At 48.5% G+C, this 16,335-nt stretch overlaps 1 protein-coding gene across 1 annotated transcript; it reads right to left on the bottom strand.

Annotated features, from left to right (window-relative positions):
* Window positions 1–7,142: 7,142 nt before the first annotated feature.
* Window positions 7,143–9,140, bottom strand: LOC136766957 (zona pellucida sperm-binding protein 4-like). The gene is made up of 9 exons (XM_066720935.1): window positions 8,924–9,140; window positions 8,658–8,845; window positions 8,465–8,562; window positions 8,255–8,385; window positions 7,974–8,163; window positions 7,740–7,887; window positions 7,573–7,651; window positions 7,355–7,474; window positions 7,143–7,264 (listed from the first exon to the last, which is right to left on the bottom strand). The coding sequence occupies exons 1-9, from the start codon at window positions 9,138–9,140 to the stop codon at window positions 7,143–7,145; spliced, it is 1,293 nt and encodes a 430-aa protein (XP_066577032.1).
* Window positions 9,141–16,335: the final 7,195 nt, after the last annotated feature.

Genomic DNA, 16,335 nt, shown 5'->3' on the forward strand with positions numbered 1-16,335 from the left:
ACAGCAAGGGACCACAACCTCTGGCTCCAATTCAAGAGGCACATTCCCCACGCAAAGGCCCCAGTACCTGCTGCTTTGCCGTCCTCTGCAGTCAGGGGAGACCTCTGGGCATTCGTCTCCACTGGAGGGACGGCATCCTGCGGCTTCTCCAGCACACGCACAGACACCATGGCATCACCTTCCCATTCTGGAAGGTGGAGAGGCTTAGATCCAGCCAGACTCTATAGCCCAGTACCACACTCACAACCAGGCAAAGCATCCTTACCCTCCTTGAAAGCCAAGTCCCTGCCAAACCTCCCAATAAGCCTAGATCCAGACAGAGGGTTACAGCTGGAGTCACAGCAGCTACAGACCTGATCACTCCCATCCACCGAGCTCCAGCTACAACAGGGATACAGCGGTCAGTACAGATACCGGGAAGGGAACACCAAGGGCCTAGAGCACCCTCCCACCCCCACCCCACTACCTGTTGCCCACAGGCTGGCAGGCCTTGTCCAGGTTGTCCACAGCCTGGGAAGCAGCAGTCACCTTCAGGTGGCAGGTCAAGTAGATCTGAGCAGAACAGACATTGGCATGGTTAGTGCACCTTGGGAGAGCTGCTTCAATGCCAAAGCAGCCACACGGTTGAGAAAGCAGAGCCCAAACAAGCCAAAGATACAAAAGCACAGAGGCACAGTGGCTGGGAGACGTACGGAGCTGTTGGCTTCATTGTGGAACCTGAAGGCATCAAGCACCAGCTGCAGCTTCGTGACATCCTGAGGTCTTGGCATGAAGTGAGAACTGGAGCCCGTCACCTTGGCATCAATCAGGCAACTGGGCACAGGAGGAAATCCATTATAATGGCCCCGCTCAGAGTCGAGAGCCAACACCTGCAAGCACACTGGCCATGCTTGACTATGGGATCTCACTCACCCATAGTTCCCAATGAAAGTATAACTGGGAGAAGAGGTCGGGTCAGAGGTCAAGGTGGCCACACAGCTGTCCACAAACAGCCGCAGGGGCACGTGGCTGGCCTGGTTGACGGAGGCTTGGATGTTCAGGACGTCCCCCAGGAAGTACACGTTGGAGGGTCTCGGGGAGCTCCAGTCATCTGCCGAGACAGGGAGCAGCATGAGGCCTCTGCAGAGCAGAGCAGCACTCCGGTAAACGGGAGGCTTAGAGCTGCATTAGGTTGGCCTCTACCAGTCATGAGCTGCAGGGAGAAGTCCAGGAGATCCTCCGCAGACTTGGTGGAGGTGTAGGGGACCCAGGTTGGCTGCAGGGCATCGCTGCTCACATTGTGGAGCCTAGGGAGCAGACAGCAATTACACACCGATCCTACAGCAGCTAGGCTGAAGCAGTACTGCGGCAGAGTCCTCACCGGAGGTAGACGCACTCGATGTGGACAACAGCAGGGTCGGTTCTCACGATGCCAGTGTTGGCAATCGGGGACGGGTTGTAGTTTAGGGAGAAGCTGTACACCAGCTCGTCCTCGGTCATCTACAAGTGAAAGGCGCAACGCTTAAGCTCGGGATGGTTTTACCCATTCACCGTGCGAGTCTGCAGCCTTATTCCCCTCCCCTACTTACCGACAGGGCGCTGCCACAACCCTGCAGCTCCGACTGGAAGACCAGGACCGTGTCGTTCTGCCCGCTGAGCGCACAGCCTCCCAACTGGATATCCGCAGCCTGGATCAGTCTGCCGGTACCGAACAGGTCTCTCTCCACCGACACCTGGATCGCGCTCTCCCCACACTGCGCCCACACGACGGGGGAGACTTGCTGCTTGAACAGAGAAGAGTTCACTCGCACAACGGCCTTGGCTCTGGCGACAGGCTTGGCTCTGGCAGCAGGCTTCCCTCTGACAGCAGGCTTGGCTCTCGCCCACTTAGAAACTCTCCCGGCGTCGCAGAGCCCAGCGACCACACACAGCACTAGCAGCCCACACCACGAAACCCTCGCACGCAGCATTGCGGCCACAATACAAGGCTAGCTCACAGATCCGCGATGCTTACCCAGCCCACACCGCCTCCTTTTATACACTGACATGATCCCGCTCAGCGCGTCTCTCTGAGGAGACAGCGCGACATTTTCACGTGGAATTCGCTTCACGCTGAGCGCCCGAGTTCCGGCTGAGAGAGCGGCTTGATCAAAGGAGGCGACAAGTGGCGCAGCGCCAGCAGCGGCGCGGATCCAGCGTGTCCAGTGTGTTGGGTCCTGCACAGCTGCAGCCAGCAGGGACCACGGAACCGATTTTGCGGCTGTGTGAGCGTGGTTTTGTGCTGTGCCGATTTCATTATTTAGGCTACACTCACTTCAATGCTGGTGGAAAAACTTGAATGTGACACTGGGAGCTCTCGGTTCTTATTCAGAAAGAAGAGGAACGTGGAGTTTAGATAACACGCGCATTTATGCATTGATGCATGTACTTATTGTTAACGGTAACATCAGTAATCTGACAACAACTGGATATTGGGCTAGATTCCTCTCATCCAGGGTGTTAGAAAAGATTGTTCTCTCATTGTTTTCTAAATGGAGTAGAATGCAAATTAAAGTTAACGTGTATACACCCGAGTGTACAATTGAATAGAAAGATGCTGTGTGTGAGCCAGTCCTGTTTCAATCATTTTGCGGCTTTTTTGTACGTTTGTTTGTGTCAGATCAGTGTCAATAAGTGTCAGAAATAACGACTTGCTATAAAAACCCTGCATTTAATGTATTAGTTAAAGTAGCACTATGTTTAAAGTTATGGCAATAACGGTAAAATTCTCCTAGATGGATATTTAGGGGACGTCACACTACTGTGTTATTGTATATGTGTATATAGGCAAACCAATCAGCATTCGGCAGCGCAACACTCATTATAATATGCAGCCTATTGTTGTGTTCAGCAACTGCATACAGTATGTGTTAAATAGTGGATGCGTTCACGATACACGCAATCGTCACATATTGTGAAAATGAATTGCTTTGCCGGTCAGATCTGCGCCCACGACGGACGCGCCCGTGTATTATTATTCGCCTGTAACAGAGGTAGACTGTCAAATGTGTTTGGACTACTGCAGTTACTTCATTGCCGTCATATGTATGTATTTGTTATTGTAGGCGTTATGCTGCCATTTCTTGTGCACTAATCATGTAAAAAGTACACATGTTTTATTAATACAAAACGATCCGAGCTCACTTGATTATTGCAATATGAACACAAGTGATCTGAGACCTGAGAAAACACGACAGTGAACCACGACAACGACCCCGAGTTAGTTTCCAAACGAGCTGATTTCGTTTGAAACGAACCCAGTGTGAGGGGGCAACACGTTTGCCTGTATTGAGATATTGTATGTTGCATGATGTAATGGTATTTAACATATGCCATATGTGTGACAGTAGTTCTTGTTCAAAGGTGGCTTGACCTCGTGCTGTTGCGGTCACAAAAATGCGCCCCTATTCTGATTCACACAGACTTTGAAAGCAACAAAATGCCACCAAATTGCCGGCAATCGTTTCAGTGGGAATGGGGTTTTTGACACGTTGAATATTGCGGCAGGAAATACACACGTTTAGTTAAAGGGGGCATGCAACCCGTTTTGACCACATAATCATCAGAATGTGTAAATATTGGTCATTTCAGTGTTTTAGTTTACTAGTTGGAAGCCAGCATTTGTCAACACAATATTTCAATACCATGAATTCATTGGCACTGCTGAGCTTCAATGGAAATGAATACTGTACCTTCTCTCCGTGACATATAACTTGCGTGTTTATCCCACTGCGGTCTCTCTCTTCAGCCTACGGATTTACACCTCCATTACCGTGACTATGTGTAATACATTAGACTACAGGCACTAGATATTAAGCTCTAGGTATTACAAGGAGTTCAGTACATCAACAGCCCTTGGGTGGCGATGACCCTGACGGTGTCTGTGTGTGCTGATAGCCCTCAGCTGCTGATCATAAAATGCAAGAGATGACAGAATTATAATGAAAATGACTTATAACCTATAGGCTATACAAGAGCTCAAGTGTGGTAACTTGAGACCCAATCGCAGTAACTGCAATAATATTCAATAACTTCAGAAAGACCGAGCCAGTAGAAGAGAAAATACGGGTTAAATTCAATAATGGGCAGAACAAATTGGAACAATTAATGGCAGTTAGATTAGGGTCCGATACCACCGTCTCAAGTATTGCAGATACAAGGCAGTTTAAGTGCAGGGTTATACAGCAGGTATCAATAAAATTAATCGCATATTGTAGCTCATGGACTCCACTGAAAAGTATAATACAACGCAGTGCCAAAATGAAACAACTGTCGTATTTTAAGGTGTTTTAAAGCAATATGAAGAATTGCACGGCGGTAAGGTTATTCGACTGCCCCCATGAATGAAAAGAGCCTCAAATCCTCAAATGACAGCTAACGTTTTCAAGACTACTTTAAATACCAACTGTGAACGGTTTCAGAGCCTGCTTCTACATGTGACTGCGAAGAATGAATTGTGAGAAACCATACCACATACACGCACACACCCCTTGAACTTTAACACGGAATTTGTTCAAGGGCAATGAGACCTTGTTGAAATTCACCAAAGCACAGTGTGCTGTAAGCGATGTGGTTTTGAGTTCATTGAAAGGAGACCAGTTGTGAATGGTTTCACAGTCCGTTTACCTCGGCCATGTGGCTGCCGGCTTGTAGAGTGCCACTCAGCGAGCTCGTAGTAGCGTCGTTTAGTGATTCTAGAGCAACGGGGTATCAGTGAGCAAGTGTATCTGTGAACACAAGCGACAGAAAGGACAGTCGCTGCCTCCCCCTTCTGGGGGTACTTGGGCACTACAGCAGATCATGGCATTACAGCGCCAAGGGCACCTCCTTGGCTACAGGAACATTATTGGCATTTCTTCTTTGGATCTGGGCAACATGCTGATCAATACAGAGCAAGCAAGAGACCACGTTTACTCCACGTCAGGACTATACTCTCAGCAACCCCTCACAAATGAAAGGGAAGTTTGATGGGGAGGGGAGACATGGAGGGGTCACTTGTTGCCACCACCAGGGCCGTAGCTAGAGGATTCGGGGCCCCCACCGCCCTCCACCCATATCATATACTGTATACTGTAACCTAATATGGGTTTATTGCAAAATAACAAAACAGATAACATACATGAATGCAAATAAAGGTCTTTACTGAACATCGGCAAAAGCAAAATACACAAATATAACATTAAATATAAAAACAAATACATAGCAAACACTAAAACAAATTTCAATCAGCAATGCACATTTAAATAACAACGAAAATTATACGAATCATTAGTATATGTATATCGGTTTGATTGATCTTTAACCTTTGATGACCTTTCACGTCCCTTCACGTAGGATGAACCAAAATCCCATTGTCAGACCTTTCTGTTGGCAAAGTCACTTATGATGTCTTTGTAGTCCAGCTGTCTGTTTAGCTGGCTTTCAATTGAAAGTCAGGCAAGGTTATAAAACCTCTCTTGAGTTTGGTTAGACCTGAGATTTCTTGACAAGCTTCAACTTGCTGAAAGCCCTTTCTGCACCAGAAACAGAGACAGGCAGAGTGCAGAAGATGCCCACTGCAACACACACTTCTCCAAAAATGCTGTGGAGCTGCATCCTGTAGATTGAATTCAGCAGGTCGAGAGGAGACTGGCAGTCTGCAAATATGACATTATACACAGACTTAAGATGCCTCACTTCATTCTCAAAGCCTGCTGTAAGATCCTGTGTATATTTGCTCACTAATGAGTGGCAAGCTGGGTGAATCTGACCTTCTTCTAAGTCTTTTAAATTTAAGTAAACCTTAATTTTAAAAGTTAAATGTTTATATAAATACTACATCCAAAGAATGCCATTAAGCCATAACTTATGAAACACTGTTTAAAGTCCTCATACCATTATTCAATACAAACTAATTAAAAACTAACAAAAGCCAAGAAATTATTAAATAATAATTACAAAACCAATTTTAAAAATGGACCAGCAATAGGCCTATAATAGTTATTCCCATCAGTCTGTTATAAATCATAAATCAAAAAGTAAACATTCAGAAATTAACAAGAATGCAGTCAAATGTTAAAAAAAATACCACTAAAATTACTCAGTGTTCATTTTGAATGAAGATAATATGGTACTGCATAATATATTAATTAAAGCGAATACATCCATCCAAGAGCAGTGTGTTGTATTCGTGTTTTCGTGACTGTATTAAAATACATCAAAAGCCGGCAGGTCGGTAATGCTTGTGACATGCGTCGTGACTCGTGTCCATTTTCCCTGTGTTATACAAACCAACTCTATTCACAACAGCGTAAAAAAGACGGGGATTTCAACCACATTATCATTCTGTTGGTGGCGGTGTGCGCCGGTAAGGAAAATTATGTGACAATACTGACCGGTAGTTTTCCTATGCCCACGAAAGTAAATCTGGCAGAGAAATGACAATACACTAACCGGTCTTAAAGAACGTCTTGATAGACTGGGATACAGCAATTCTCCTGGCCTCTCTCTCCCCTTCTTTTCATGGCGTTACTAGTACCCTGATTTAGGTTTTCCTTTCCCAGACATTTTCAGTCAGTCAGTGTCCTGCTCATCCACTAACTTCACCGCTAACCTCAGCAGCTCTGATTGGATCAGTTCACGAGCTGGGGTGGGACTTACAATTCATTGAGTCCCCCTGCTGTTTGTCACTGCATAATTAATAACAACGTCGGATCGGCCAAACCATTTTTCGGGAGGGCAGAGGAGCAGATACTTGGAAAGCTTGTCACCAAATTGCATGTTTGTGTGGTTTTCATTCAATTCTCAGGCATACAACTAATATAAAATAGAATTATTCACAGAACAGGTGTATATAGATACATATATATATATAGAGGCTAACTGCTGGATGTTGTGGGGCCCCCTATAATTGTCATCACCTTTCACCACACTAGCAAAGGCCCTGGCCACCACTGTGAAACGTACAGTAGGGCCAGGAGTACTACACACCTGTTGGAGTGCCTTACTAGAGGGAAGAGCACCCACTGAACCAAGGGCCTGGACTCAGGCTGTGGAGCACACGGCTGAAGGATCTTTGCAAGGCAATAAGAAACTGATCGAGTCACATATTTCACAGTCCAGTTTTATTCAAAAGCCTGATCCAGCTACAGTTGGGTTTCCCGCCTGTGGGGCTTGGATCTCCACACAGCCACCAGCAGTACAGCACAGAGCACAAGCACCGTGAAGGCAGCCACAGTCAGCACAGCATAGCCGAAGGCCTGGGACACTGTGGAGACAGGAGAGGGACAGGCAGCTCACAAGGGCGCAGACACCAGAGGACGGAGCGCCAGCAGACAGTCAAAGCTCCCCTCCTCACCTTCACGGGGAGAAGCCCTCCTGTCCACAGCAGAGAGCTCAGAGGCAGTCAGGATCACTTCCCCACTGGACACCACTGCCGTCTCCCTGGAGGCCCTCTGCACCGGGGCAACAGCTCTCCCTGAAGGGACAAGAGCAGCATTACAGAAGCAGGCCCTCCACTGGCAGAGCCTTAGGGAAAGATGCCATTCCAGCTCACACTGGAACCGAGCCACTCACTCATTCTCTGGCTGCATGGAGCGACACAGCTGTCAGTAGCACTGGGTTGGCACACTGCTGCACTACAGTGGATGAACACCTGGGGAAGCAGGAGATGCAGTACAATACAATGCCACCATTGGGAATACAGTCAAGACCATGGCACTCCTTGGCCAATAGACCCTTACCTTCTCCTTCAGAGGGAGCTGGGAGCCAGCATCCACAAAAGTGAACATCTGCACGATGAAGCGCTTGTAGTGCGTTGGGTATGGCAGCCCTGAGGAGCCAGCCACGGGAACCAAGGTGGTCTGGTACTGGTCGTCTCTGTACGGACACCTGGAAAGAGCACCACAATTGGGTTCAGAGGTCTACCTAAACCAGCAACACGAGCCGGCCGGAAAGAGATACAGGGCTCCAGTTACCCAGCAACCAGCAGGCTCCACTGGGGCTGGCCGAGTGGGCTGGGGGTGGAAGTTGCCCAGCAGTCTTCCAGCGTCAGGACAATGTTGGGGTCGGTCCTATTCAGGATGCGAACCTCAACATACACAGGATCCCGCAGGACCTTGGTCACGGGGTAGTCCCCATCACCGTAGTAGGAGGCATACACAGCTTCTACAGGAGGAACGACAGGGAGCTTTAAGAAGCCAGCATGCATTGGAAACCAGTTCATAGCATGGCCACGTACAAGGGCTCGTCACAGTACCCGTTGCAATCCTGAGCTCCACACTGAGAGGTCCCGGGGCCACGACTGAAGGAGGAGGCGGGGCTGCAGTGTACACTACAGCCTCCACGGGAACAAGCTCACTGCCCGAATACTTGCACAGGAAGGTCAGCCTGGAAGGAGAAGCAGGCAGCCATTGGACCTAGTCGGGTACTGGCACAAGGAGACGGGCACTGGGGAGCCCCAACTTACTCATAGTAGCTGTCCCTGGTGATGGAGCCATCAGGCCCGTTCTGCACATCGCGTTTAGAGGACATCGTGTTCTCGTACACCACATCGCCACCCTCACTCTGGAAGAGGGAGGCAGACCCTCACGTTATGCAGCCGAGACAATGACCACAAGGCGCTGCAATGCTCAGGGCAAAGCTGGGAAACACTTCCTCACCTTCAGCGTGCTTCCACAGGCACTGACTGGGAACTGGAACAAGGCAAAGCCAGCAGTGGTGCCAACAGGGCTGCAGGGGGCGCTCTGACCCCCTAGCAGGCTGACCGTGTCAAGGCTCAGCGGAGGCGTGGTCACATTCCTGGGTACTACAACCACAAACTGACCATCCGTGGTGCATTGCACAGTCACTGGAGGGAGAGGGGAGAAGATTAGCAAAGCAACGCGCTCAGGAGCCCTTTGTACGATATGTTGCCCTGAACACTCACCCTCATTGCTGTAATAACAGGGCTGTCTTCCCCTCTGATCAAAGCAGCAGTTACTCGCTTCACAGTCGGCTCTACTGATAGCAGGGGCACCACACGCCATTTTCTCGTTGTCACTAACCAAGCAGTTCTGACCCTGGGCTACAGAAACATCCGCCGCAGCCGCCATCAGCAAACAGACAAGACTCCAGACCCGCACGCTCATCCCAGACCTCTCCATTGTGCAACTCGGCAACGAACTACCGAGAAGCGGCGCTCCGCTCCTTAAATAATCCGGCGCCCTGATTGGCTGAGGGCTGGCCCTGGCGCAGCAGGGTGCACGAGGGTTTCAGCCACCCCAGCGGGCCAATCGGGCTCTTTGGTGGAGCTCTCGCTTTGCTGCCACACAATCACGGTCAGATGCCACATCACTGTCTGTCGGCAACCCCGCCGCGCCCCGCTGCGCTCACTTCACTGCCCTGGCTCTCAACGCACAGCTCCCCTACCTACTGAGCACTCATCTCCAAGACTTCCACAGCTTTTTAGAGACAGTTCCGACTCATGTGAAGCTGAATGAGCACAACTATACCTTTATCATTTGTTTTTTGGTCCTAAATAGTAATAGAAACATTGAATACGACCATTCGAAGATTCGGTCTGCATGCGACACTCGTACCAGTAGCAGTGAAGATTAAGTGCATGACATTGTAACGGGTTTTCTTCAGAGACAGTGTTGGCTTTTCCAAAGAACGGAAGTGCAAAACCACATGGATTATCTGTTGATTCACACATTTCTATTGTAATTGAGATTCGGGTTATACTTTAAACGGACAGTGTGCAAAATCACGTCCTCCTTGTAACGAGACACGATTTGATGCCCTGATTGCAACGAACCAATTACTTCCAGCATCACCGAGTGCACACTGAAAATGTATGGCAAGCCGCTGTGACATTTAGTCCATAATTTCTGATATCAAAAATACAATTGTTGGTATCAAGAATGATCTGCTACTTGTGATATCAACATTTGTATTTTTCACATCAGCAACTGTATTGTTGATTTCATTAACTGTATTTTTGATATCAAAAACGCATACTATTTAGCATCCGTAACATGCGTACTAACTGACGTGAAACTTAACCCTTTACACTCCGCCCCAATATTTTCATATCGTCCGCGAGCCAAGTAGTAAATTGTAGGTTTATCAAAACTACAAAATGTACTAGAGACTATAGAGAAACTAGAAACCGGGAGCTTTCAAACGATGTCTTTCTCGCCTATGTAGGGTCTTCATAGCATGGGCTACAGGCTTGCGAAATCAGCCATTTGTCCTAGTGTACAGAGTGTTTGTTTTTAGTCTGTCAGCCGATTAGACCTTAAAAGGCCACAACTTTCACTTGATCGAAGATAAATGCATAAGGCACAACGTAGCAAGGAGAAACACAAACCGGAAAAATGCCAGTCGAGAATGGCTGCCGCTGAGATTGTTCAACAGTGAACAGGGCAATGTCAGACATTAACAACGAGAGGAATGGCCGTTCTGAGTGCTCGCAATTATGAACGTCTACTCAGTGAATGCTCGCTCACCTGTTGCTGTCGTGACTGGGATGGTATACGAGTACATTACAAACTACATGACCCTCAGAGAAAGCCTGTACGGGGTTTTCTTCCTCGAGAAATGCGGCTATTGCGCGCAGTGCTCTTACCGCTCCTCGGTTCACTCGTGCACACTCGTGCAGCGCCTGGCGTATGCGGCTCGCACCCCGAAATATTCACTAGTTTGTGTCAAAATACATTGATTCGACTATTTTAAACGACACTGGCTCCGAAGTCTGTACCAAAATGACAATGTCAGTTTCATCTTCATTACGTCCTTTTGTTTCCAGGAGTTTCAAAGGATTTGCGGTGTTTCGGCAGAGAAATAAGGCACGAACAGTTCTGGGATCAGAACATTATGACCCCACATACACCTAAATCAAAGGTACACAATCCTAGCTCGGATTGCCGCTCTGTGACAAATGTATACACTTCAAATCAAGCAGCAGATTAGACGGAACAGACCCAACACTCTATAATGGCATCAAACCATCCTCTAGGTATACACAGACAGACCCAGGCATTGTTCATTGCACAATGATGCACAGGTTTCTCCCATACAAGGACGTTAGCTTAACAGAAAGTTAGTCCCTCATAGGCTGAGTCACATTTGCTCGGATTGAATACCTAAGCGTGCAACCATGCTTTTTGACCAAGAATTCGTCATACACACATCTGATCTAACCGTGTAGCTTAGGGTCACATGTGATGGTTTGTAACCCTGGCATCTGGGGTCATAACGATCCCCGTCCTCCTCCTGCATGTTCTAAAATACAGTTTCCTGCCACCACATGTGACTAGGGTGCAATGTTCCCAAACACTGAACCTTCTCCCGAAGCAGTCGTGTCTCACCCTCCAGAGCCCAATTCTCTGCACAAGAGCTGCAGAGATGCTGGAAAGCAGCAACACTCAAACGGAGCGCTAAAGGACAGCTTTACATGATCTGTAGCATCCATTGATTGAGATCATGCAGAACTTGGAGAGCAAAGAGGAAAGACACGGGTCATGGTCTGTTCTCAGCTTTATTGATCAGTCACACCACAGTCAAGCCGTGGGTGGGCTTGCTCTCCTGTACAGCACAGTCCCCAGCACAGCAATGCACAACACAGCCACAGCAGCCACCACACCAGCCAGGAGCACAACCTCAGCAGAGATGCCTGCAAAGAAAGCACAGGTCAGTCACTTTAGGTCAAACCCAGACTACAGCAAGGGACCACAACCTCTGGCTCCAATTCAAGAGGCACATTCCCCACGCAAAGGCCCCAGTACCTGCTGCTTTGCCGTCCTCTGCAGTCAGGGGAGACCTCTGGGCATTCGTCTCCACTGGAGGGACGGCATCCTGCGGCTTCTCCAGCACACGCACAGACACCATGGCATCACCTTCCCATTCTGGAAGGTGGAGAGGCTTAGATCCAGCCAGACTCTATAGCCCAGCACCACACTCACAACCAGGCAAAGCATCCTTACCCTCCTTGAAAGCCAAGTCCCTGCCAAACCTCCCAATAAGCCTAGATCCAGACAGAGGGTTACAGCTGGAGTCACAGCAGCTACAGACCTGATCACTCCCATCCACCGAGCTCCAGCTACAACAGGGATACAGCGATCAGTACAGATACCGGGAAGGGAACACCAAGGGCCTAGAGCACCCTCCCACCCCCACCCCACTACCTGTTGCCCACAGGCTGGCAGGCCTTGTCCAGGTTGTCCACAGCCTGGGAAGCAGCAGTCACCTTCAGGTGGCAGGTCAAGTAGATCTGAGCAGAACAGACATTGGCATGGTTAGTGCACCTTGGGAGAGCTGCTTCAATGCCAAAGCAGCCACACGGTTGAGAAAGCAGAGCCCAAACAAGCCAAAGATACAAAAGCACAGAGGCACAGTGGCTGGGAGACGTACGGAGCTGTTGGCTTCATTGTGGAACCTGAAGGCATCAAGCACCAGCTGCAGCTTCGTGACATCCTGAGGTCTTGGCATGAAGTGAGAACTGGAGCCCGTCACCTTGGCATCAATCAGGCAACTGGGCACAGGAGGAAATCCATTATAATGGCCCCGCTCAGAGTCGAGAGCCAACACCTGCAAGCACACTGGCCATGCTTGACTATGGGATCTCACTCACCCATAGTTCCCAATGAAAGTATAACTGGGAGAAGAGGTCGGGTCAGAGGTCAAGGTGGCCACACAGCTGTCCACAAACAGCCGCAGGGGCACGTGGCTGGCCTGGTTGACGGAGGCTTGGATGTTCAGGACGTCCCCCAGGAAGTACACGTTGGAGGGTCTCGGGGAGCTCCAGTCATCTGCCGAGACAGGGAGCAGCATGAGGCCTCTGCAGAGCAGAGCAGCACTCCGGTAAACGGGAGGCTTAGAGCTGCATTAGGTTGGCCTCTACCAGTCATGAGCTGCAGGGAGAAGTCCAGGAGATCCTCCGCAGACTTGGTGGAGGTGTAGGGGACCCAGGTTGGCTGCAGGGCATCGCTGCTCACATTGTGGAGCCTAGGGAGCAGACAGCAATTACACACCGATCCTACAGCAGCTAGGCTGAAGCAGTACTGCGGCAGAGTCCTCACCGGAGGTAGACGCACTCGATGTGGACAACAGCAGGGTCGGTTCTCACGATGCCAGTGTTGGCAATCGGGGACGGGTTGTAGTTTAGGGAGAAGCTGTACACCAGCTCGTCCTCGGTCATCTACAAGTGAAAGGCGCAACGCTTAAGCTCGGGATGGTTTTACCCATTCACCGTGCGAGTCTGCAGCCTTATTCCCCTCCCCTACTTACCGACAGGGCGCTGCCACAACCCTGCAGCTCCGACTGGAAGACCAGGACCGTGTTGTTCTGCCCGCTGAGCGCACAGCCTCCCAACTGGATATCCGCAGCCTGGATCAGTCTGCCGGTACCGAACAGGTCTCTCTCCACCGACACCTGGATCGCGCTCTCCCCACACTGCGCCCACACGACGGGGGAGACTTGCTGCTTGAACAGAGAAGAGTCCACTCGCACAACGGCCTTGGCTCTGGCGACAGGCTTGGCTCTGGCAGCAGGCTTCCCTCTGACAGCAGGCTTGGCTCTCGCCCACTTAGAAACTCTCCCGGCGTCGCAGAGCCCAGCGACCACACACAGCACTAGCAGCCCACACCACGAAACCCTCGCACGCAGCATTGCGGCCACAATACAAGGCTAGCTCACAGATCCGCGATGCTTACCCAGCCCACACCGCCTCCTTTTATACACTGACATGATCCCGCTCAGCGCGTCTCTCTGAGGAGACAGCGCGACATTTTCACGTGGAATTCGCTTCACGCTGAGCGCCCGAGTTCCGGCTGAGAGAGCGGCTTGATCAAAGGAGGCGACAAGTGGCGCAGCGCCAGCAGCGGCGCGGATCCAGCGTGTCCAGTGTGTTGGGTCCTGCACAGCTGCAGCCAGCAGGGACCACGGAACCGATTTTGCGGCTGTGTGAGCGTGGTTTTGTGCTGTGCCGATTTCATTATTTAGGCTACACTCACTTCAATGCTGGTGGAAAAACTTGAATGTGACACTGGGAGCTCTCGGTTCTTATTCAGAAAGAAGAGGAACGTGGAGTTTTGACTGTACCCGTTAAGATAACACGCGCATTTATGCATTGATGCATGTACTTATTGTTAACGGTAACATCAGTAATCTGACAACAACTGGATATTGGGCTAGATTCCTCTCATCCAGGGTGTTAGAAAAGATTGTTCTCTCATTGTTTTCTAAATGGAGTAGAATGCAAATTAAAGTTAACGTGTATACACCCGAGTGTACAATTGAATAGAAAGATGCTGTGTGTGAGCCAGTCCTGTTTCAATCATTTTGCGGCTTTTTTGTACGTTTGTTTGTGTCAGATCAGTGTCAATAAGTGTCAGAAATAACGACTTGCTATAAAAACCCTGCATTTAATGTATTAGTTAAAGTAGCACTATGTTTAAAGTTATGGCAATAACGGTAAAATTCTCCTAGATGGATATTTAGGGGACGTCACACTACTGTGTTATTGTATATGTGTATATAGGCAAACCAATCAGCATTCGGCAGCGCAACACTCATTATAATATGCAGCCTATTGTTGTGTTCAGCAACTGCATACAGTATGTGTTAAATAGTGGATGCGTTCACGATACACGCAATCGTCACATATTGTGAAAATGAATTGCTTTGCCGGTCAGATCTGCGCCCACGACGGACGCGCCCGTGTATTATTATTCGCTTGTAACAGAGGTAGACTGTCAAATGTGTTAGGACTACTGCAGTTACTTCATTGCCGTCATATGTATGTAATTGGTATTGTAGGCGTTATGCTGCCATTTCTTGTGCACTAATCATGTAAAAAGTACACATGTTTTATTAATACAAAACGATCCGAGCTCACTTGATTATTGCAATATGAACACAAGTGATCTGAGACCTGAGAAAACACGACAGTGAACCACGACAACGACCCCGAGTTAGTTTCCAAACGAGCTGATTTCGTTTGAAACGAACCCAGTGTGAGGGGGCAACACGTTTGCCTGTATTGAGATATTGTATGTTGCATGATGTAATGGTATTTAACATATGCCATATGTGTGACAATAGTTCTTGTTCAAAGGTGGCATGACCTCCTGCTGTTGCGGTCACAAAAATGCGCCCCTATTCTGATTCACACAGACTTTGAAAGCAACAAAATGCCACCAAATCCGGCAATCTTTTCAGTGAGAATGGGGTTTTTGACACGTTGAATATTGCGGCAGGAAATACACACGTTTTGTTAAAGGGGGCATGCAACCCGTTTTGACCACATAATCATCAGAATGTGTAAATAGGTCATTTCAGTGTTTTAGTTTACTAGTTGGAAGCCAGCATTTGTCAACACAATATTTCAATACCATGAATTCATTGGCACTGCTGAGCTTCAATGGAAATGAATACTGTACCTTCTCTCCGTGACATATAACTTGCGTGTTTATCCCACTGCGGTCTCTCTCTTCAGCCTACGGATTTACACCTCCATTACCGTGACTATGTGTAATACATTAGACTACAGGCACTAGATATTAAGCTCTAGGTATTACAAGGAGTTCAGTACATCAACAGCCCTTGGGTGGCGATGACCCTGACGGTGTCTGTGTGTGCTGATAGCCCTCAGCTGCTGATCATAAAATGCAAGAGATGACAGAATTATAATGAAAATGACTTATAACCTATAGGCTATACAAGAGCTCAAGTGTGGTAACTTGAGACCCAATCGCAGTAACTGCAATAATATTCAATAACTTCAGAAAGACCGAGCCAGTAGAAGAGAAAATACGGGTTAAATTCAATAATGGGCAGAACAAATTGGAACAATTAATGGCAGTTAGATTAGGGTCCGATACCACCGTCTCAAGTATTGCAGATACAAGGCAGTTTAAGTGCAGGGTTATACAGCAGGTATCAATAAAATTAATCGCATATTGTAGCTCATGGACTCCACTGAAAAGTATAATACAACGCAGTGCCAAAATGAAACAACTGTCGTATTTTAAGGTGTTTTAAAGCAATATGAAGAATTGCACGGCGGTAAGGTTATTCGACTGCCCCCATGAATGAAAAGAGCCTCAAATCCTCAAATGACAGCTAACGTTTTCAAGACTACTTTAAATACCAACTGTGAACGGTTTCAGAGCCTGCTTCTACATGTGACTGCGAAGAATGAATTGTGAGAAACCATACCACATACACGCACACACCCCTTGAACTTTAACACGGAATTTGTTCAAGGGCAATGAGACCTTGTTGAAATTCACCAAAGCACAGTGTGCTGTAAGAGATGTGGTTTTGAGTTCATTGAAAGGAGACCAGTTGTGAATG

The sequence above is a fragment of the Amia ocellicauda genome, chromosome 13 (assembly GCF_036373705.1).
Source record: "Amia ocellicauda isolate fAmiCal2 chromosome 13, fAmiCal2.hap1, whole genome shotgun sequence".
NCBI lineage: Eukaryota > Metazoa > Chordata > Actinopteri > Amiiformes > Amiidae > Amia > Amia ocellicauda.